Source organism: Saccopteryx leptura, chromosome 1 (assembly GCF_036850995.1).
Source record: "Saccopteryx leptura isolate mSacLep1 chromosome 1, mSacLep1_pri_phased_curated, whole genome shotgun sequence".
NCBI lineage: Eukaryota > Metazoa > Chordata > Mammalia > Chiroptera > Emballonuridae > Saccopteryx > Saccopteryx leptura.
Window position 1 is genome coordinate 249,457,707 of NC_089503.1, and position 24,487 is coordinate 249,482,193.

Here is a 24,487-nt window from a genome sequence, read left to right on the forward strand (position 1 = left end):
CATGTCCTGTGGCTTTATTTCTTGAAAGCTGCTTTGCGGGCATCTGTCTCACGTCTATTTGCCCATCTCTGCTTGGGTGAGGAGTGGGCATTAAGTGGTAAGGTGCCTGAAATGCTTTTAATATGCTCCAAAAAGATGATGAATTATGTATTAAAGAGCTTAAGAGAAACTAAATAAGAAAGGTGCAAGACAGTCTGAAACAGGTGTTACTAAAAATGAGAAAACAAGATCTAAAAGTATGAGTGAGTTTCTTGAGGTGTAATTACCACTCTTTTTCACCCACTGCACACCTCAACCCCATAAACATACCAGCACAGTCAGTGCCGGGCTCACAGGGAAAGGCTCATCTCTTTTATTTGTAGCCAAAGTCTCTACAGGTTGGTGTTTATTTCAACCAGCTGCTTGTGACCCAGTGGTGAAGGATTGGGTCATGAAACTGAGTTAGTGGGTTTTAAAACCCACCAGCATTTTAAAAGAAACAAAAGGACTATAGTTATAAAATATTGGAGATTGAGTATAGTTAATACTGATTTGTGAAACTTGGCACAGTTCTCTTTTTTTCTCCTTCTATCTCTCTGGTGCAAAATGTATTTCCTACAGTGCGTCATGGCCAAAATTCTCTGCAGATCAGCCTTGACATGTACGTGAAATCAGCCAGACACAGAAAGACAAATACTGTATGATCTTGCATACAAGTGGAAGCTACAGTAGTCACACAAAAGCAGAGGGTAGAATGGTGGGTGCCAGGGGCTGGGGAGAGGGAAATATGGGAGAAGATGGCTAAAGAGTATAATTTTTCAATGTTAGGAGATGAGTAAGTTCTAGATCAGTGGTCGGCAAACTCACTAGTCAACAGAGCCAAATATCAGCAGTACAATGATTAAAATTTCTTTTGAGAGCCAAAATTTTAAAAATTAAACCATATAGGTAGGTACATTCCTTACTGAGGTAGCTCCCACATGTGGTATTTTGTGGAAGAGCCACACTCAAGGGGCCAAAGAACTGCAGTTTGTCGACCAGGGTTCTAGATCTACTTATACAGAATAGTGCCCATAACTAACAATACTGTATTGTGTACTTAAAATTTACTAAGAGGGTGGATCTTATGTTATGTGTTTTTGCTATGCACATATACATGCACACATACATCATGAAGGGGACAGGGGGGCACACTTGAATAGATAGATGGTGGATATGATTATGGCCTTGATGGTAATGACAGTTTCACAGGGTGTACTTTTCTCCAAACTCATCAAGGTGTGTACATTAAACATGTACAGCTTTTAACATGTCAATATACCTCAGTAGAGTAGCTTACAAAACAAACAAACAAGCAAACCTAAGTCAGCATTACTAGAGGTCTCAGAGGTTCTGGAAAACATTGTCTCCCCTGGAGTAAAGAGGGACAAATATGCAGTGACTGAAAATGATTTGACTTTGGGTGATGGGCACACAACATAATCAATAGTTCAAATGCTATTGAAATGTTTACCAGAAACCTATGTATTCTTATTGATCAATGTTCCCACATTAAATTTAATTTTCTAAATAAAATTAAAAAAATACTTTATTTAAACTTGTGGCAAATGAGATCTCAAAAGAATTGTCCTTATCCAGATAGGGTATTATTATTATTATTTTTTTTTTTTTTTTAATTTAAGTGAGAGGAAGGGAGATGGACAGAGTCCTGCTTGTGCCCTGACTGAGATCCACCTGGTGACCCTCGTCTGGGACCATGCTCGCAACTGAGCTATATTTAGTGCCTGAGGCAGAGGCTCCACAGAGCCATCCTTAGCACCTGGAGCCAGTGTGCTCAAATCAATTAAGCCACGGCTACAGGAGAAAAAGAGTGCAAGAGAGAGAAGGGAGAAAGGGAGGGAAGAAGAAGCAGATGGTCACTTCTCCTGTGTTCCCTAACTGGGAATCGAACCCAGGACTTCCACACACCAGGTTGACACTACTACCGATTCAACTGGCAAGAGCCCAAATAAGGTTTCTTTATGCTGGTAATTTCCACAGTGTATTTTAGAGTAGGTTTCTGGAAGGAGAGAGAAAAATGAACCAAAAAGGGAAACCAATGTTGAGAGAAGGGAAACCATGTTGGAAGTGAGACCAAGTATAACTCCTTGAAGACTGAGCAAAATTTAATATTCAGTCAGACAGTCTGTCTACTGGTTTTGCATTTAGGGAAAAAGTGTATTTGAATGTCTTTAGGTAAAACTCATGGTTTACTGCTCTGCACAGTCCCCATTACTTCCCCAAATGGCCTTATTTACATTCCATGTTCAGCTCCTAGGAGGCATTGGGGTTTAAGGTCTTGATGTGGAGGTTAAACAATGGCTTTGCACTCAGCCCAACTTTGTTCAAGTCTTAGTTGAGCTTTTTTAGCAGCAACACTCTTGAGTAAGTGACACAAATAATAGCATCTCTCTGAGTCTCAATTTTTTCATCTGAGAAGTGAAGTTGTGAGAAGATGTACGTCATAGAATGGCTGTGAGCTTTCAATGAGATGACAGCATCAACGCCCTTAGGCAACTCTTGGCCTGTCATAGAACTTCATGTTTTTAGGAAGTTATGATGAAAGAGTTGAGAGAAGTAGTCGCAGCAAAATTTGATTTGCATGTTGGGTTACATGTGCATAATGAGTGATGAGCCTGTTTAGGGCCATCAGGAATAAGAGATTTTTCTGGGATGGGCCTTCTCAGACCACTGCTTAGTTCCCGTGGGAGCTTCACAGGACCCTTGTTAATTCTCCTCACCACTGAGTAATGGATCAGTCCTTAACATGCAAAGTCACGGTTATAATTGGAGTCATGGAAAGAATGTGAGTGATCTCTTAGACTACCATGGTCACAACCACCACCATCACCATCACTGTCATCACCAAAACCAGTCCTTCAACTGTCGCTACTACCATGTACACCATTTTCATTCACCAATACCATTGTCATCATCATTACCATGCCAACATAAGAACGTCCAAACCCATGTAGAATTTTTATGAGTTTATGCGGGACAAACAGAGAACATGCCTGGAAGCAATATATCAGAAGACTGAGAAATGTCTTTCCCAGAATGACAGCTGGCAGTTTCTTTTATACATTTGGAATTAAGGAGGGATGTAAGCATAAGGAAGATTATATGAATATGGGAGAAAGAAAGACAGGGAAATCTCCATGATTGGATTATAGGATAGTTAACAAAATTATGAGTTCTCTTGAGGGTGGTTACACCTCCTAGGGGTCTGAGAAAGAGGCACTTTAAGGGTGTGTTAACCTAGATGCACAAGAACAATGCTTGTTTATGGCAAAGATAACCTTTATATATACCTGAGGTGTGACTACCCACCATGACCTGCCCAGTTAAGACTTTATGACCAGATCAACCTGTGAGGTTCTGGTTGGATTTGTTACAGAGCCCCTTTGTTGCCCACAGCCACCACCTCCACCTTCACTACCACCATCGCCATCGTGTCCACCCTCCCCCTGCCATCACCTTCATCGCTGTTATCAGTATCTCCTCCACTACAACCACCACCACTGCCATCACTGTGTCCTGTCCTCATCATGCTCACTTTACTCAGCATTTGCCATGTGCCAGGCAGGTGCCACATACTGTGAACGGTCATCTCACTGAACCAACATGACAGTACTATGAAGTATATGCTTTTTCTTAGCTCCATTTTACAGTTGAGACAACAGACTCAGAGGCAAAGTCACTACTTCAGAATCACTGATCTAGTGATTGCGTCTTTACAATTCAAACTCAGGTTGTCTCGGGCACTGCCAGCACCTGCAAGAGAGAACTGATCCATGGGGAGGCCCTGAAGGAGTCCAGACTCAATGACAAAGCAAAGGGTTATGCCACCACAGGAATATGAAGAAGAGATAGAGCTGCTAAGAGAAACCATATTTTAAGCCATTTTGTTTCCTCTCCTATTAAAATATTCCATGATTTTATTGTTTTCTTTTTTAAAAAAATTGATTTTATTGGAGTGACACTGTTTAACATAGTTATACAGGTTTCAGGTGCTCAGTTCAATTCTACAACATGTCTCTGTACACCATACTGCATGTTCACCACCCTTCATATTGCTAGTCAAGCCTTCGTCCATCACCATTCATCCCCCTTATCCCCTCCTTTGTACCCAGCTATTGTGGAAAGCAGTATGGCATTACCTCAAAAAATGAAAAATGGAACTACCTTATGACCCAGTGATTCTACTGGGAATTTATCTGAAGAAACCCAAAACACTAATTTGAAAGATTATATGCACCCTTATGTTCTCTGGCATGTTATTTACAATAGCTCTTGGAAGCAGTCCAAGAGCCCAACAGTAGGTGGGTAGGATATTATTTTTTTTATTGTTAAAGTAATGTGTAAAATTTATAATTACAGTTAAACAAAAGAAATGTAAAATCATTCACAATGCCATTATCTTATTAACACTTATTATTTGTTTAAATGTGATATTCTATATTTTGCTCTATTTCCTGCTGTTCTCCTAATATCACAATGTATCTCCTATATCACAATTGCTTTCCATGTTATTTTTTATTTTTTGTATTTTTTGTATTTTTCTGAAGCTGGAAACGGGGAGAGACAGTCAGACAGACTCCCGCATGCACCCGACCGGGATCCACCCGGCACGCCCACCAGGGGCGATGCTCTGCCCCTCCCGGGGCGGAGGGGATCGCTCTGCCGAGACCAGAGCCACTCTAGTGCCTGGGGCAGAGGCCAAGGAGCCATCCCCAGCACCCGGCCATCTTTGCTCCAATGGAGCCTCGGCTTCGGGAGGGGAAGAGAGAGACAGAGAGGAAAGAGGGGGGGTGGGGGTGGAGAAGCAGATGGACGCCTCTCCTGTGTGCCCTGGCCGGGAATCGAACCCGGGTCCCCCGCACGCCAGGCCGACACTCCACCACTGAGCCAACTGGCCAGGGCCTTTCCGTGTTATTTTAAATAGCCTCCTCCAACATAATTTTATTTATAATATTGAATTTTTTGCATTACACATATTTAAATGTTGCCTTTCTTTCTGCTGACATTTTATGAAACCATTTAGCACTTTTGCTATATTTTCCCCATGGTGCCTTTAACATCACTTTTGGATGGCTTAACAGATTTACAGAGCATAGCGTCTTTGCTAATGTGCACTGGAACTTTTATCCTAACCCTCAACTGCCTATGGACATGAACTTGATAACAGCACTTTTTACATTTAAAAATGATGCTCATATGGCAAACTCTGCTACATTGTGTCTTGAAAGGCTCTTTCATAGAGATGTCTAGTACTCCATTATTCTCTCTTCTAGAATAATTAGAATGGATAGAATGCAGCTATTCCAATGTACACTGCTCACAAAAATTAGGGGATATTTTATAGATTCATATTTGTTTTGAAACATCCCCTAATTTTTGTGAGCAGTATAGAAAATTAAGAGTAAGTAAAAGTTCATATACAAGTCTTCAGTTTCAACAAATGTTAGGTTATGGTGGTGGTGGGGAAGTGACTTATTTTTTCAATATGAAATACCTTCACTTGGTTCAAACTCCACATTTTGAAAGGGCAAAATGTGAACTGTCTCCTTGTTCCTGGAGTCTGGTTTCCCCAGCCCTTCCTTCCTTCCTTCCTTCCTTCCTTCCTTCCTTCCTTCCTTCCTCCCTCCCTCCCTCCCTTCCTTCCTTCCTTCCTTCCTTCCTTCCTTCCTTCCTTCCTTCCTTCCTTCCTCTCTCTTTCCTTCCCTCCCTCCCTTTCCTCTCTCTCTCTCTCTTCCTTTCTTTCTTTCCTCATTTTCTTTGACAGAGACAGAGAGGTCAGAGAGAGGGACAGATAGGAACACACAGACAGGAAGGGAGAGAGATGAGAAGCAGCAATTATTTGTTGTGGCTCTTTAGTTATTCATTAATTGCTTTCTCATATGTGCCTTGACCTGGGGGCTCCAGCAGAGCAAGTGACCCCTTTCTCTCTCTTTTTTTTTTTTTTGCATTTTTCTGAAGCTTGAAACAGGGAGGCAGTCAGACAGACTCCTGCATGCGCCCAGCCAGGATCCACCTGGCATGCCCACCAGGGGGCGATGCTCTGCCCCTCTGGGGCATTGCTCTGTTGCATCCAGAGCCATTCTAGTGCCTGAGGCAGAGGCCACAGAGCCATCCTCAGCGCCCGGGCCATCTTTGCTCCAATGGAGCCTTGGCTGTGGGAGGGGAAGAGAGAGACAGAGAGGAAGGAGAGGGGTAGGGGTGGAGAAGCAGATGGGCGCTTCTCCTGTGTGCCCTGGCCGGGAATCGAACCCGGGACTCCTGCACACCAGGCTGACGCTCTACCACTGAGCCAACCGGCCAGAGCAGACCCCTTTCTCAAGCCAGTGACCTTGGGCTCAAGCCAGCGACCCTGAGCTCAAGCTGGTGAGCCTATGCTCAAGCCAGATGAGCCCGTACTCAAGCTGGAGATTTGGGGTTTTGAACTTGGGTCCTCTGCATCCCAGTCCCATGCTCTATCTATTTGTGCCACTGCCTGGTCAGGCTGCCACTTAATTTTCAAAGGCAACGAGTGTTATGAATTTCTTAGGCAACTTGTAGGAACATTTTTTTGCCAATACAAACTCATTATGCACATATACATGCATTTGATGCACTTACATGTTTGTGCATAGGCCTGTATGACTGTGTGTGCCAAAGTGCACTCACACATATACAACTGTAGAGAGAATAGATAACATTGGTGTAAAACAGAGATCATTTCCCTGATATATAAATATATTATAAATATATTGACACATAGTTTTAACTGTGTACAATATGCTAACATTTTCCTTATTATCTCCCCTCCCCTATTACACAAATGTTAGCATACATACAGATTTCTGCCCTTTGGCATCTATCTACTTAATGGTACACCTTGAAGACAATTTTTCCTGTCCCTTTTAGTAAGGAATTTTTTAAACATATACTAATTTAGTGAAAATAACATTATGTACTCCACAGATCCTTCACCCACTCTAACAATGACCAATTTTGTTTCATCTTTACTTCCACTTACTCCCCAAACCACTAACTTCCCCAGTTAGCTTGACATAAATTCTATGTATCACATTATTTAGTACATGTCTCCAAAGAGCAATAGTCTTTAAACATAGCCCTTTTTTTAAAAAATCATACCTATAGCTTTCTTTGGAGAAGCCACCTGAATTCACAGGTGAGGAAAGTAAGAAGGAATTATATTTATGAAAAATGCACAATCATTCTTAAATGTCATCATATCTCCAGCCTTATAACCTTTTAAAAATTTATTTTTTTGATTTTGGGATCCAGTTAGGATCTGCAATTTGTTTATATGTTTCTGTCTCTTTTAATCTAGGAGCTCTATGTGTTTTTTTACTTTATATATATATATATATATTTTTTTTTTTTTTTTAAATGAAGAAACTGGATAGTTTATACTGTGTAGCTTCTCAGTCTGGATCATGTTGATTGCAACAGACTAGGATTTAAAATTCTAGCAGCCTATTCCATTGGGTGTATCTTGTGTTCTTTATGAGTTGGGTTGTAAGCATGTTCTCTATAAGCTACTCTGCTCTGATCATCCATGTAGGAGCCTGTCCTGAAAGCAATTTTCTAGATATGGAATTGTTGAGTCAAGAGATGGGTAGAAATTAAAGGGTTTTGGTGAACATCAATCATGTGGCTTCTAAACTCTGTGACCACCAGAGATTGATTTCCATGGTGCTCATTCATTCCAGGAACGCTTGCCACGCCCTGCTGGAGAGCATCTTAGACCTTTTCTGGCATCTCAGAGCAATGGGAAGCAGGGGCCTGCCCCTGCTCTCAGGTAAGTGGGACAAGGAATTCCTCACTGCTCTCCCCATGACCCTGTGTCTTAGCTTTGGTTGCTTCCCCAAATTTGGCACTTTCTGCAGAGATGCCTGCGAGTGCCTGTCCTATTAGAGACTTCTGAGTCTCTCGGTTGTTCTCCTGAAGCAGAACTGAGACAAAGACTTGGGTAAACAGATCCAAGAGGCACCGGGAGGGAGTGGGGAGTGTCAGAGGGAAGAGAGGAGAACGAACGAATGAAGAGCATTTTAGGGAGGGGTTACTGCTGCAGTAACTGTTACTCAATCCTGCTGGGGACCTTTCAGGAGTCTTTATGTAATGTGCCTTTGAAGGGCACGGAGTCGGAGCTATTTATCCTGCAGTCCTCATCTCACTGTTTGATGGCCATGCCGAATGAAACTCCCAAACATTTCTGGCTTGCCCTCCCAGGCTGAAGAAAAATGTCCTTTTACAGAGAAAGACAATGAGTTATCTGCGTGCATAGAAACCCCTCTGGGGTAGGATAAGGGAACATTTAAGCATCTGCTACACTGATGACCACCAAGAGGGTCCATGCTTGGGGTGCCTTAGCTTAGTATGTTACAATGACCTGGACCTTCTACTCTTTTTCTTTTCTTTTCTCTCTCTATCTTTTTTTTTTTTTTTTTTAGAGAGAGAGAGAGACAGAGACAGAGACAGAGAGACAGGGACAGAAAGACAGGAAGGGAGAAAGATGAGAAGCATCAACTTGTAGTTGCATCACTTTAGTTGTTCATTGATTGCTTTCTCATACAGTGTCTTGACTTGGGAGCTCCAGCTGAGCCAGTGACCTTGGACTCAAGCCAGCGACCTTAGGCTTCAAGCCAGTGGCCTTTGGTCTCAAGCAGCAGCCATGAGTTTATGTCTATGATCCCCCACTCAAGCTGATGACCCTGTGCTCAAGCTGGTGAATCCGTGCTCAAGCCAGCAACCTGAGGGTTTCGAACCTGGGTCCTCAGCGTCCCAGGTCAATGTTCTATCCACCACTGTTCCACCACCTGGTCAGACTGGACCTACCCACTCTTCAGCTCTGGGCTTTAAGGTCTTTAGGGTAATAAAAAAAGATACCATTGGATGAGTCAAATACAAGCTAGAAGTTTGTTTTTTTTTTTTTTTTTTCCTGTATTTTTCTGAAGCCAGAAACGGGGAGAGACAGTCAGACAGACTCCCGCATGCGCCCGGCACGCCCACCAGGGGGCGATGCTCTGCCCATCCGGGACGTTGCTCTGTTGCGACCAGAGCCACTCTAGCACCTGGGGCAGAGGCCAAGGAGCCATCCCCAGCGCCCGGGCCATCTTTGCTCCAGTGGAGCCTTGGCTGCGGGAGGGGAAGAGAGAGACAGAGAGGAAGGAGAGGGGGAGGGGTGGAGAAGCAGATGGGCGCTTCTCCTGTGTGCCCAGGCTGGGAATCGAACCCGGGACTTCTGCACGCCAGGCCGATGCTCTACCACTGAGCCAACCGGCCAGGGCCACAAGCTAGAAGTTTTGAAAGAAGATCTAAGTGAGCCTGTGAAGTCCAATACACTATGTCAGGAGTGAACAATTTTTTTTTTTTTTTAATTTTTCTTTTTTTTCTTTTTTTTTTTTTTATAATTTTATTTTTTTAATGGAGCGACATCAATAAATCAGGTTACATATATTCAAAGATCAACAATTCCAGGTTATCTTGTCTTTCAATTATGTTGCATACCCATCACCCAAAGTCAGATTGTCCTCTGTCACCTTCTATCTAGTTTTCTTTGTGCCCCTCCCCCTCCCCCTTTCCCTCTCCCTTTCCCCCCTGCCCCCGTAACCACCACACTCTTATCAATGTCTCTTAGTTTCACTTTTATGTCCCACCTACGTATGGAATAATGCAGTTCCTGGTTTTTTCTGATTTACTTATTTCACTTCGTATAATGTTATCAAGATCCCACCATTTTGCTGTAAATGATCCGATGTCATCATTTCTTATGGCTGAGTAGTATTCCATAGTGTATATGTGCCACATCTTCTTTATCCAGTCATCTATTGACGGGCTTTTTGGTTGTTTCCATGTCCTGGCCACTGTGAACAATGCTGCAATGAACATGGGGCTACATGTGTCTTTACGTATCAATGTCTCTGAGTTTTGGGAGTATATACCCAGTAGAGGGATTGCTGGGTCATAAGGTAGTTCTATTTTCAGTTTTTTGAGGAACCACCATACTTTCTTCCATAATGGTTGTACTACTTTACATTCCCACCAACAGTGGATGAGGGTTCCTTTTTCTCCATAGCCTCTCCAACATTTGCTATTACCTGTCTTGTTAATAATAGCTAATCTAACAGGTGTGAGGTGGTATCTCATTGCAGTTTTGATTTGCATTTCTCTAATAACTAAAGAAGATGAGCATCTTTTCATATATCTGTTGGCCATTTGTACTTCGTCCTTGGAGAAGTGTCTGTTCATGTCCTCTTCCCATTTTTTTATTGTATTGTTTGTTTGTTTGTTGTTGAGTTTTATGAGTTCTTTGTATATTTTGGATATTAGGCCCTTATCTGAGCTGTTGTTTGAAAATATCATTTCCCATTTAGTTGGCTTTCTGTTTATTTTGTTATCAGTTTCTCTTGCTGAGCAAAAACTTCTTAGTCTGATGTAGTCCCATTCATTAATTTTTGCCTTCACTTCTCTTGTCATTGGAGTCAAATTCATAAAATGCTCTTTAAAACTCAGGTCCATGAGTTTAGTACCTATGTCTTCTTCTATGTACTTTATTGTTTCAGGTCTTATGTTTAGATCTTTGATCCATTTTGAGTTAATTTTTGTACAGGGGGACAAACTGTAGTCCAGTTTCATTCTTTTGCATGTGGCTTTCCAGTTTTCCCAGCACCATTTATTGAAGAGGCTTTCTTTTCTCCATTGTATATTCTTGGCCCCTTTATCAAAAATTATTTGACTATATATATGTGGTTTTATTTCTGGACTTTCTATTCTGTTCCATTGGTCTGAGTGTCTATTTTTCTGCCAATACCATGCTGTTTTGATTGTCGTGGCCCTATAATAGAGTTTGAAGTCAGGTATTGTAATGCCCCCAGCTTCATTCTTTTTCTTTAGGATTGCTTTGGCTATTCGGGGTTTTTTATAGTTCCATATAAATCTGATGATTTTTTGCTCTATTTCTTTAAAAAATGTCATTGGAATTTTGATGGGAATTGCATTAAATTTGTATATTGCTTTGGGTAATATAGCCATCTTGATTATATTTATTATTCCTAACCAAGAACAAGGAATATTCTTCCATCTCATTATATCTTTCTCAATTTCTCTTAACAATGGTTTATAGTTTTCATTATATAAGTCCTTTACATTCTTTGTTATGTTTATTCCTAAGTATTTTATTTTTTTTGTTGCAATTGTGAAGGGGATTATTCTTTTGAGTTCGTTCTCAGTTGTTTCATTGTTGGCATATAGAAAGGCTGTTGACTTCTGTATGTTAATTTTGTATCCTGCGACCTTACTGTATTGGCTTATTGTTTCTAGTAGTCTTTTTGTGGATTCTTTGGGGTTTTTGATGTATAGGATCATATCATCTGCAAAAAGTGATACCTTTACTTCTTCTTTTCCGATATGGATGCCTTTTATTTTTTGTCTTGTCTGATTGCTCTGGCTAGAACCTCTAGTACCACATTAAATAACAGTGGAGAGAGTGGACAACCCTGTCTTGTTCCTGATTTAAGGGGGAAAGCCTTCAGTTTAGTGCCATTTAATATGATGTTAGCTGATGGTTTATCATATATGGCCTTTATCATGTTGAGATATTTTCCTTCTATACCCATTTTGTTGAGAGTCTTAAACATAAAATTGTGTTGTATTTTATCGAAAGCCTTTTCTGCATCTATTGATAAGATCATGTGGTGTTTGTTCTTTGTTTTGTTGATATGGTGTATTATGTTAACCGTTTTATGTATGTTGAACCATCCTTGAGATTCTGGGATGAATCCCACTTGATCGTGATGTATTATTTTTTTAATATGTTGTTGTATTCGATTTGCTAGTATTTTGTTTAGTATTTTAGCATCTGTATTCATTAGAGATATTGGTCTGTAGTTTTCTTTTTTTGTGCCATCCTTGCCTGGTTTTGGTATGAGGGTTATGTTGGCCTCATAAAATGTGTTTGGAAGTATTGCTTCTTCTTCAATTTTTTGGAAGACTTTCAGTAGAATAGGAACCAAGTCTTCTTTGAATGTTTGATAAAATTCGCTGGTATAGCCGTCAGGTCCTGGACTTTTATTTTTGGGGAGGTTTTTAATGGTTTTTTCTATTTCTTCTCTACTAATAGGTCTGTTTAGGCTTTCTGCTTCTTCTTGATTCAGTCTAGGAAGGTTGTATTGTTCTAGGAATTTATCCATTTCTTCTAGATTGTTGAATTTAGTGGCATAAAGTTTTTCATAGTATTCTACAATAATTCTTTGTATATCTACGGTGTCCGTGGTGATTTCTCCTCTTTCATTTTGGATTTTGTTTATATGGATTCTTTCTCTTTTTTCCTTGGTAAGTTTTGCCAAGGGTTTGTCAATTTTATTGATCTTTTCAAAGAACCAGCTCTTTGTTCTATTAATTTTTTCTATAGTTTTACTGTTCTCTATTTCATTTATTTCTGCTCTGATTTTTATTATCTCCTTTCTTCGGCTAGTTTTGGGTTGTTTTTGTTCTTCTTTTTCTAGTTCCTTAAGGTGGGAAGTTAAGTGGTTCACTTGGGCTCTCTCTTGTTTGTTCATATATGCCTGAAGTGATATGAACTTCCCTCTTATCACTGCTTTTGCTGCATCCCATAGATTCTGCTATGTCGTATTGTCATTTTCATTAGTCTGTATATATCTTTTGATCTCTGCACTTATTTCTTCTTTGACCTATTCATTTTTTAAAAGTATGTTGTTTAGTTTCCACATTTTTGTGGGATTTTTTTCCTCCTTTTTGCAGTTGAATTCTAGTTTCAAGGTTTTATGATCAGAAAATATGCTTGGTACAACTTCGATTTTTCTGAATTTGCTGATGTTGTTTTTGTGGCCCAACATATGGTCAATTCTTGAGAATGATCCATGTACACTGGAGAAAAATGTATACTCAGTCACTTTGGGATGAAATGTCCTGTAGATGTCTATTATATCCAGGTGCTCTAGTGTTTTGTTTAAACCACTATATCTTTGTTGATTCTCTGTTTGGATGACCGATCTAGAGCCATCAGCGGTGTATTGAGGTCTCCAAGTATGATTGTATTTTTGTCAGTTTTTGTTTTAAGGTCAATAAGTAGCTGTCTTATATATTTTGGTGCTCCTTGGTTTGGTGCATATATATTAAGAATTGTTATGTCTTCTTGATTCAGTGTCCCCTTAGCCATTATGAAATGGCCATTTTTGTCTCTGAGTACTTTTGTTGTCTTGTAGTCAGCATTATCAGATATGAGTATTGCTACGCCTGCTTTTTTTTGGATGTTATTTGCTTGGAGTATTGTTTTCCAGCCTTTCACTTTGAGTTTGTTTTTATCCTTGTTACTTAGATGAGTTTCCTGTAGGCAGCATACAGTTGGATTTTCTTTTTTAATCCATTCTGCTACTCTGTGTCTTTTTATTGGTGAGTTTAATTCGTTTATATTTAGTGAAATTATTGACACTTGTGAGTTCCCTATTGCCATTTTATAGATTGCTTTCTGTTAGTTTTGTGTCTTGTTTGATCCTTGTCTTTTGTTTTTTTATCTTTTGTTTTTATTTGGTTGTATTCCATACATCTTTCCACTGATGCTATCTTTTTTATCTCATGTGCTTCTGTGGTGGTTTTTTCAATGGTGGTTACCTTTAGGTAATGAAAAGGGTTCCTACCCTGTTTATTGTAGTGCACTATTTTGTGAGTACTTTTGCACTCCATCGTCCTTTGCTACTGTTAATCTCCATCCTCTCCCCCCTTTCTTTTTGTTGTTGTCACAGTTTAAATTTGGTTTTATTGTGTTCTTCTTGGAGCTTTTACTTGTGGCTTTATTTTTTTTTGTTCTTTGTATCTGATTGGAGAACCCCCTTTAGTAATTCCTGGAGAGGGGGTTTTCTGATGATAAATTCCCTCATCTTTTCTGTATCTGTGAATGTTTTTATTTCTCCTTCATATTTGAAGGATAGCTTTGATGGGTATAGTATTCGTGGCTGAAAGTTCCTCTCTTTCAGGACTTTAAATATTGGGGTCCACTCTCTTCTAGCTTGTAGAGTTTCTGCTGAGAAATCTGATGATAATCTAATGGGCCCTCCTTTATATGTTGTATTCTTCTTTTCCCTGGCTGCCTTGAGAATTTTTTCTTTGCCATTGGTTTGTGCCAATATCATTATGATGTGCCTTGGAGTAGGTTTGTTGGGGTTAAGAAAACTCAGAGTTCTGTTTGCTTCATGAATTTGAGGCTTTAGTTCTTTCCACAGGCTTGGGAAGTTCTCATCTATTATTTGTTTGAGTATGTTCTCCATTCCATTTTCTCTCTCTTCTCCCTCTGATATACCTATTATTCTTATGTTATTCTTTCTGATGGAGTCAGATAATTCTTGTAGGGCTATCTCATTTTTTTAAATTTTTGAGTCTCTTTCTTCTTCTCTCTGTTGTGCCTCAAGTTGCTTGTCTTCTATTTCACTAATCCTCTCTTCTATCTAGCCTGTTCTATTAGCCAAGCTTGTTACCTCGTTTTTCAGCTCTTGAATTGAGTTTTTCATTTCTGTTTGATTTGTTTTTATAGTTTCAATTTCCTTGGACATATATTCTTTGTGTTCATTGAGTTGTTTTCTGAGCTCCCTAAATTGCCTTTCTGTGTTTTCTTGTATATCTCTGAGTATTTTTAGGATTTCTATCTTGAATTCTCTGTCATTTAACTCCAAGGTTTCCAATATATTAAATTTTTTCTCCGTAGATTTTTCCTCTTCTATCTGTGTTACCTCTCTTTCTTTTGTATCCATGATATTCGATTTTCTCTTCCTTAATGGCATCTGAGGGTGGTTTTGTTGATAGTATTAATGAGATTTAATAAAAAATAAAAAGTTAAAAAAATAAAAAATTGAAAAAAGTTTTTTTTTTTTTTAAAATTAATAATGAAATAAAGAAAAATAAAATAAAATAAAAATTTTAAAAAAGGAAATTATTCCCCCCCTCCTTTTTTTCTCTCCTCTCCTCTCCTTTCTTGAGAAAATCTTGTGGTGAACTGTGAATTATATTGTATTTAATAGAACAAACAATACCTGTAATGGAGGGCCTGAATTGGGGAAAAGTAATAAAGGGGCAAGAAAAAAAAAAAGGGGGGGTGGGGATATGGACCCACAAAAAGCAAATAATGAAAAAATTTGGATCAAGAATAAAATGATTTGCGTTTAGGTGTTGGTTGACTAAGAGTTATGATGAGAGGAGTAAGAGGGAAACAGGAAAATGGGGGGACAAATTAAAAAATTACTATTGTATTTAGTGGAACAAGAGCTTGATAAAATGGAGAGCCAGGGATGGGAGCACTGCTAGTGAGTTAAAAAGGTGAAGTAAAAACCCCCCAAAATGCCACAAACATACGTTTGAGTCCCAGATAAAATAATTTGTTTGTTATTAAGGTTTGAATGAGAGGAGATGTAAAGGAAAAAGGAAGAAACTAATATAGAGGGAGAAAAGAAGAGAGAGAGAGGAAAAAAAGAGGGAACCACTAAAAGAAGAAAAAAGAAAAAGAGGAGAGAGAGAGAGAGAGAGAGAGAGAGTTAAGGATTTTGGAGTGCATCCCTTATAGAGAGAAAGGAAGAGGAAAGAAAAGATAATGGGAGACGTAACACTTATGGGTAGTGTAGTTCAAGGAGAGGAGAGAGTAAGACCGGTAGGGAGTTAAACGACCAAATTGGAGGAGGAAAAAAAAAAAAGAAAAAAGAAAAAAAAATCAAGGATGAAGATAAGAGAAACAAACGAACAAATATAATAAAATGGGATAGGTTATAAAGTCTGCGGATTATTCTGATTTTGAGAGGTTATCTTCTTGCTTTTTCTTTTCTCTCCCTCTTCCTGGTCGGCAACTCTGTACCCCGGGTTCTGCCCCTTTGGCACGCTCAGGTAGAGGTTTGCAGTTGATAAGTCTCTATGGCGATGTCATGTATTGTGCTTCAGTCTCGTTGGCAGTCGAGGCTCATTAGCGTTTATAGGCTCCGACAGTGAGAGAGTCCGTGTTCCAGGAGCCTCTCTCCTAGTCTTTCCTTCCTCAACCAGCAGCCTGAGAATCCAGCTATGGGGTTGCTGCTGCCTCTGCCTGGATAGTAAGAGGCTCAAAGAGCGGGCAACTCCCCACTCTTATTTCCACTCAGCACAGGGCTCTGGGTAAGGCTCAGTCAGTCAGAGCTGCTGGCATAATCGGCCGGGGCTTTCGCCTACTCAAAGACCTCTGGCTCTGTCACTCTGTCCGGTAACATGGGCGGGTCTGCGCGCGCAGACCAGGATGTTAGACCGGAAGTCTCGCCCTCTGAGTGAAACCCCCCGCCCGCACTGAAAAGTTTCAATGTTGGAATTGGCTCTCGCTCGTCCCCGTGTGCCGCTCTTTCAAGGCGCTGGGGCGGCCCGTGACTCCGCCCTCGGCCCACACAAAGGCCCCCAACTCTGCCCCTCCGTGGTACAACACGGGCTCCCACTCCGGAGGTGCTGGGAGGAGTCTCCTTCCCACTCTCCGTGCGCGCAGACCAGGATGTGAGGCCGGATTCTCGCCCTCTGAGTGAAACCTCCCGCCCGCACTGAAAAGTTCCAGTGTTGGAATTAGCTCTCGCTTCCTCCCCGTGTGCGGCTCTCCCAGGGCACTGGGGCAGCCCGGAGGCTTTCGGCCCACACAAAGGCCTCTGACTCTGCCTCTCTGTGGAGTAACACGGGCGCACCCTCCGGGGGCTTTGGAAGGAATCTCTCGCCCACTATGCGCCTACCAGGGGATCAGGTAAAATGGCTGCGCCGCTTGTCTTTCTTTTCTGGGTTTGGCGCGAGTGTTAGCTGTATTGCCCAGGTTTTCACAGGTACAGTTTTTCCTTGGCTTAGATCTCCGTGCCACAGCCTGGTTCGGCCGTTTGTGCCGCGGCCTGGATCTATTCACCCCCTTTGCCCGCCTTAGTTTCTATATTCTCAGTTTCCAGTGAAAATCGCCCTGTTTAGGTTAGTGAGGAAGGCGGAGCATTTCTTACTCCCTATTTCCTTCGGGGTTTGGTTATATATTTAGCCAATTTCTCACTCGATCATACCTTTGGGTGTATTGTGAAACATCTGGAGGCTCCAAGGATAGGTTTTTCTGTTTCTGGTTGAAGATCTTGTTGAGGTTTGGGGGAGATTTATCGGTATCGCTTCCTACTCCGCCATTACTCTGACGTCATCTTGTGAACAATTTTTTTCTGCCAAGGACAAATAATTACTATTCTCAGCTTTGTGGGCCATTTGGTCTTTGTCTTAACTCTTCAACTCTGTTTGCAAAAACAGTCACAGACTTTATGTGAACTGACCGGCATCACCACATTCCAAGAGAACCTAATTTGTAGACACAGAAATTGGAATTTCATGTGCTGTGAAATATGCTTTTTCTTGACTTTTCAAAAAAAAATACAAAACATTTAAAAACCACAAAAACCACTCAGCACAAAAATAGAGTGGTCTGGAATAGGCCCTAGGGCTACAGTTTGCTCACTAAGAATTAAGTAATATTTATTTATTTTGTGTGAAAATAAAACATTCACAGGGAAACTGATGTTTGAGAGTTTTTTGATTTTCACAAGTGGCCGTGCTATATGATTCAGCCTCATAGTGGGAATCCGTAATCCTTAAATATGGTGTTTTTGCCAGGACTCATGATATAGAGCAGAGGAGGTCAGAAGAGCAGGTGTTGACCTCATCTTGACCAGGGGATTTGTCTTGTTTTGTGATAATCCTAATGGGCCAGTTCCTTGCTCCTCCCTTTTCCATAGGATATAAATACAATTCCATAGGATTATTATTATTATTTATTAAGTGAGAAGTGGGGAGGCAGGGAGGCAGAGAGATAGACTCCTGCATGCACCTTGACCAGGATCCATCTGGCAAGCCCACTAGAGAGTGATGCTTACTCTGTTGCTCTAATGGAACTATTTCAACACCTGAGGTAAGGTAAAGCCATGGAGCCATCCTTAGCGCCTGGGGCCAAATTGCTTGAACCATTCAAGCCATGGCTGGAGGAGGGAAGGGGAGGCGGGGGGGGGGGAGAGAGAGAGGGAGGGAGAGAGAGAAAAGAAGGAGGAGGAGGAGGAAGAGGGTTGGAGAAGCAGATAGTTACCTCTCTCATGTGCTCTGACAGGGAATCGAACCTAGGACTTCCACATGTTGGGCTGATGCTCTACCACTAAGCCAACTAACTGGCCAGGGCCCTTAGGATTTTATTGTATTTAAGGTTTTCACTTTGAGGCCTTATGTTGGCTATGACAGCAGATGCCTCCAGAATTTAGGAAAGTTTTTTTAACTCAACCCCCTTGCAGTAAAAAGGATAAGGGAAAATCCTTTTGCCAGTGCCTGGTTATCCAGCCCACCTACCAGGAGGGAGTAATATTTGGAAATTTATGGCCAAGTTGTCTGCATGTCTGAGTTTTTCTCCAACTTCAATATGAAGCTCTGTCTAGCCATATTGTAGACATTTTTAGGTCATCCTCACAACATATCATCCTGAAAACATCCTTATCTGTTCCAAATTTTCCAGAGTCTTAAACTCCAGAGATTTTTTTTTTTAATTTAGTAAGAGGAGGGGAGGCAAAGACAGACTCCCTTATGTACTCCTACCAGGAATCACCCAGCAAGCCCACTGGGGGGTGATGTTCTGCACATCTGGAGCTCAGCAACAGAGCTCTTCCTAGTGCTTAAGGCAGGGGGCCATGGAGCCATCTTCAGTGCCCAGGGTCAACTCGCTCCAATCAAGCCATGGCTGCAGGAGGGGCAGAGATAGAGAGAGAACTGAGAAGGGGAGGGGTGGAGAAGCAGATGGGCATTTCTCTGTGTGCCCTGACTGGGGATTGAACCTGGAACATCTACACGCTGGGTTGATGCTCTACCACTGAGCCAACCAGCCAGGACCGACTCCTGGGATTCTAATGGTCTGTGCTATTTCACTCTCCCCTTATTCCAGAGAATGTGCTGGTTACTAAGAGGTTAGACCTGTGCTGTCCATATCATAGCCACCAGTCATGTGAACTTACTGAGCGCTCGAAATGCCAGTCAAAATGCATACTGGATTTCAAAGACTTAATATATGTAGCAAAAACCAGAAAATACTTTATGAATAATTCATTTTATATTCATTATGTGCTATAATGAATGATAACATCTTGGCTATAGTGGGTTAAATAAAATATATTATTGAAATTAATTTTACCTGGGTTTTTTTGCCTTTTTAAAATAGGTGGACCTAGAGGGTATTACAATAAGTGAAATAAATTAGACAGAGAAAGACAAATACTGTATGATCTCAATTATATGTAGAATCTATAAAAAACAAAACAAATAAATGAATGAAACAAAATAGAAATGCACCCAAAGATACAGAGAAGAAGCTCATGGTTGCCAAAGGGGAAGGGGGTAAGGGGATGAGAAATTAAAAATGAGTTTACTAGAAAATTTAAAAGGAACTATGTGGCTTGTATTATATTTCTATCAAACAGTGGGGGGTTAGAGATCTGGACTGGTCATGCTAGACTGTTGCAAACTTGGCCTTTTGGTGCTAGACTTGGACAGGAGGTTTTATGAGCTGCTGGATTTTCAGAAATTGGTACACACAGCTTGTGATATTGTGATTTATAATAAGAAATATACATTTGGTCTTCGTCCTGGTTTCTGGCACAAAGCTTCTAAACTCTTGGAATTCCCTCCGACGAGGCCATAATGTTGCCTTTTGTTGTGGTAATGAACTGACCTTTAGAGCTCACTGAAGAAGGGGGCTAGTGGAACTCTCCGTGTCTTTTTTTTTAAAATAATTTCTTATTTTTCAATTACAGTTGACATAAAATATAATGTTAGTTTCAGGTGTACAGCACAGTGATAGTACACTTGTATAACTTACAAAGCGATCACCCCCAATAAATCTAGTGCCAGCCTGACACCATACATAGTTATTACAATATTATTGACTATATAGTCTTTAAGCTATACTTTACATCCCAATGAGTATTTTGTAAGTTCCAATTTGTACTTCTTTAAAAAAAATTTTTTTTAAAGATTTTATGGGGGTGGGGGTGGAGGTAGGAACAAGAAGTGGTTGCTTCACTCTAGCTGTTCATTGTTGCTTGTCATATGTGCCTTGACCAGGCAAGCCCAGGATTTCGAACCCACAACCTCAGGGTTCCAGGTCGGTGCTCTGTGCACTGTGTCACCACAGGCTAGGCGTAATTCTTGATCCCTTCACCGTTTTCACCCAGCCCCCCACCCTCCTCTTATCTAGCCACCATTAAACTGTCCTCTGCATCTATCTGTTTGTTTCTATTTTGTTTGTTTATTTTGTTTTTTAGATTTCACATATAAGTAAAATCATATGGCATTTTTCTTTTTTTTGTCTGACTTATTTCACTCAGCATAATGTACTCTAGGTCTATCCATGTTATTGTAGATGGCAAGATTCTTTTTTATTTTTGTAACATATTCCATTGTATATATGCACCGCTTCTTTATCCATTCATCTACTGATGGGTAGTCACCTTGTTTCCATAACTCGGCTACTGTAAATAATGCCGCAGTGAACATAGATATACATATATCTTTTTAATTTAGTGTTTTGGATTTCTTTGGATAAATACCCAGAAGTGGAATTGCTGGGTTTTCCTTTGTTTCTTGTGATAGCCTTAGTTTTAAAGTCTATATTGTATGGTACAGGTAATGCTACACCAGATTTTTTTGTTGTTGTTTCCATTTTCATGAAATATCTTTTTTTCCATTTCTTTACTTTCAGTCTGTGTGTATCTTCTGATGTAAAAAAAGTCTCTTGTAGACAGCACATGTAAGGGTCCTGTTTTCTTATCCATTCAATCACCCTATGTTTTTTGGTTAAAGCATTTAATCCATTTGTGTTTATTTTATTATTATTATTTTTTTTCATTTTTCCAAAGCTGGAAATGGGGAGGCAGTCAGACTCCCGCATGCGCCCGACCGGGATCCACCTGGCATGCCCACCAGGGGGCGATGCTCTGCGCCTCTGGGGTGTTGCTCTGTTGCATCCAGAGCCATTCTAGCACCTGAGGCAGAGGCCACAGAGCCATCCTCAGCGCCCGGGCCATCTTTGCTCCAATGGAGCCTTGGCTGTGGGAGGGGAAGAGAGAGACAGAGAGGAAGGAGAGGGGGGGGTGAAGAAGCAGATGGGCACTTCTCCTGTGTGCCCTGGCTGGGAATTGAACTCGGGACTCCTGCATGCCAGGCTGACACTCCACCGCTGAGCCAACTGGCCAGAGCTAATCCATTTGTGTTTAAATAAATTGTTGGTGGATATGTTTTTATTGCTATTTTATTATTCATATTTTTTAATCTTTTTTTTCTTCTTCTTAAAGACTTCTCTTTAACACTGTGTGTGTGTGTGTGTGTGTGTGTGTGTGTGTGTGTGTGTGTTTGTGTGTGTTTCTGAAATGAGAAACGGGGAGGCAGAGAGACAGACTCTCATATGCGCCCGAACGCGATGCTCCTCCCATCTGGGGCATTGCTCTGTTGCAACCAGAGCCATTCTAGCACCTGAAGAGGAGGTCATGGAGCCCTCTTCAGTGCCCAGGGCCAACTTTTGCTCCAGTGGAGCCTCGGCTGCAGAAGGGGAAGAGAGAGAGACAGAGAGAAAGAAGAGGGAGAAGGGTGGAGAAGCTGATGGGCGCTTCTCCTGTGTGCCCTGACTGGGAATCAAATCCAGGACATTCACATGCCAGGCCGATGCTCTATCACTAAGCCAACTAGCCAGGGCCCCTTTAACATTTTTTGTAATACTGATTTGGTGATGATAAATTCCTTTTACTTTTTTTGGTCTGGGATGCTCTTTATCTCTCCTTTGATTCTAAATGATGGCCTTGTTGGGTATATTAGTCTTGGTTGTAGGTCCTTGCTTTTCATCACTTTGAGTATTTCATGACAGTCCTTTCTGGCTTGTGAAGTTTTTGTTGAGAAAATAGCTGACAGTATTATAAGAGTTCTCTTGAAGGTAACTAACTGCTTTTCTCTTACTGTCTTTAGGATTCTCTCTTTGTCTTTAACCTTTGCCATTTTAATTGTGACATATCTTGGTGTTGAACTTTTGGGTTCATCTTGTTTGGAATGTTCTGTGCTCCCTGGATTTACATGTCTACTTCCTCCACCAAGTTGGGGAAGTTTTCTGTCATTATTTCTTTAAACATGTTTTCAATTTCTTGTTTTCTCTCTTCTCCTCCAGCACGTTCGTGATGCAAACACTAGTATGCTTCCTGTTGATTCCAAGGCCCCTTAAACTATCCTTATTTTTAAAATTATTTTTCCTTTTTGCTGTTCTGATTGTTTTCTCTTACCTTGTCTTCTAAATTGCTGATTTGATCCTCTGCTTCATCTAATCTGCTGTTGATTCCCTCTAATGTATTCTTCATTTCAGTTATAGTAGTCTTCATTTCTGACTGGTTCTTTTAATATATTTTAATCTATATTTTATGTTTCCTATCACTTTAAGTTCTCATTGAGTACCTTGAGCATCCTTACAAGCAGTGTTTTGAATTCTGCATCTGGTAGATTGCTTATTACCATTTTGTTTAGTCCTGTTCTTTCATTTGGGACATGATTTTTTGTCTCCTCATTTTGGTTGCTTCCCTATGTCTTGTATGTATCAGGTAGTACTGCTCTGTCCCCTGGGATTTATAGAGTGTCCTTATGTAGAGGTGTTCTGTAGGGGTCTACTGGCATAACCTCCCTAGTCACCAAAGCTATGGGGCTCCAGGTGCATCCCTTGTGGGGGTTGTGTGCACCCTCTTATAGCTGAGCCTTGATTGCTGTTGGCATGTCAATAGAAGGGATTGGCTCCCAGGCCAATTGGTGCTGGGACCAACCATCTACAATACAAGAACTGCTGTGTAGGGGCTCACCCCAAGGAACAGAACTCATTTCAGTGGAGATCTGGTGCTCGCTGAGTCAGCACCTTGTGTGTGTGGCTTGTAGAGATGGTTGGCTGGTGCTGCACCATAATCTAAAGCTATACACTGGATGTACTGGCTCTGGAGCTTCTTGGGAGATGCAGGTCAAGGTCAGCTGCTACCTGTGACTTGCCTGGAGCTACATGATATGAGCTATAGTGATCTTTAGATGGCTGCCACTTGTGCTGGGCTTGGAGGTACCCAGGAGAAGCCAACCTACAAACCAAGTCCAGTTGCCACTAGTGTTGGGTAGAGGCTGCTTAGCAAGAGGTATGGGGTGTGCCAAATCCAGATGCTGCTTGTTTGGGGTTTGTGAAACTTTGACAGATTTTAGTAAAAAGTGTACAGCCTGAGCCAAGACAGGTTGTTTATTTGGAAAAATCACTGTAAGTGGCTTGGGTGGGTCTGAAAATTGGATGTGGCAGGGTCTCAGGGAATCACCAGGGCCAGGTAAACAGTGTTAGCCAGTTTGATGGAGACTCAGATATGGTGCCTACCTGCATCTGCAAGGGAAGGGCTCAGCAAAGGAACAATGAATGGCTTCTGCCAGCATTTCTGTCTGGGGGGAGCTGCCTCTCCAGTGCTTGCCTCAAAGCCAGACAGTTTAGTTATTCTCCACATGTTCCTGTGACCTTTCCAGCTGCTGCCTAGCCCTGGAGCTCAGAGTGAATGAGTCTGAGTGAATCCTTGTGTGGGCCCTTTAAGAGGAATGCCTGGGTCTCCACAGCCTCTGTCTCACTCAGTCATGATTCCCACTGGTTTTCACAGCCAGAAATTATGGGGACTTCTTCTCTTTCCAGCACTGAAACCCTGGGCTGGGGAGCCTGGTAAAGGGCTGGGTCTTATCACTCCTTAGTGGGGACCTTGGCAATTGAGATATCTCTCCCAATTTTTAACTGCCAAACATGGCTGTGGGATCCTGCTTTGTATCTCCACCCCTCAGACCAGTATTGATGTAGCTTCTCCCTTATATTCTTAGTTGTAGAACTTCTGTTCAGTAAGATTTCAGGTAGTTCTCAATGATGGTGGTTCTGTAGTTTACTTGTAATTTTAATGTGGTCATGGGAGGAGATGAGTAACGTGTTTACCTACACTGCCATTTGACCGTGGAACTTTCAGTTTCGCCCCCTGATTTCCAGGAATGAGGGAGGGGCTGGAAGGTGGCTCAATCACCAATGACCAATTAATTAATCAATCATGCCTATGTAATGAAACCTCCATAAAACCCGAAAGGATAGGGTTTGGAGAGCTTCTGGGCTGGCGAATAGCTGGAGGTGCTGTGAGCGTGTTGCCCAGAGAGGACACAGAAGCTCAGTACCCTCCCCCATACCTGGCTCTCTGCATCTTTTCTATCTGGCTCTTCCTGAGTTATATCTTTTTACAATAAACCAGCGATCTAGTAAGTAAAATGTTTCACTGAGTTCTGTGAGCCACTCTAGCAAATTAACTAAACCTGAGGAGGAGATCATTGGACCCTCCAGTCTACAGCCCTTAACCTGTGGAATCTGATGCTATCTTTGGGTAGACAGTGT

At 41.3% G+C, this 24,487-nt stretch overlaps 1 protein-coding gene across 4 annotated transcripts in view; it reads left to right on the forward strand.

The window, feature by feature from the left end:
- ADGRE1 (adhesion G protein-coupled receptor E1) overlaps window positions 1–24,487 on the forward strand; it is a 92,442-nt gene that overhangs the window by 31,227 nt on the left and 36,728 nt on the right. For all 4 annotated transcript variants that reach the window (XM_066361003.1, XM_066361005.1, XM_066361006.1 and 1 more), the window contains exon 2: window positions 7,737–7,825. In XM_066361003.1, coding sequence (XP_066217100.1) covers window positions 7,795–7,825 — 31 coding nt within the window. In that variant the 5' untranslated portion in view covers window positions 7,737–7,794. The remainder of the gene's footprint in view (window positions 1–7,736; window positions 7,826–24,487) is intronic.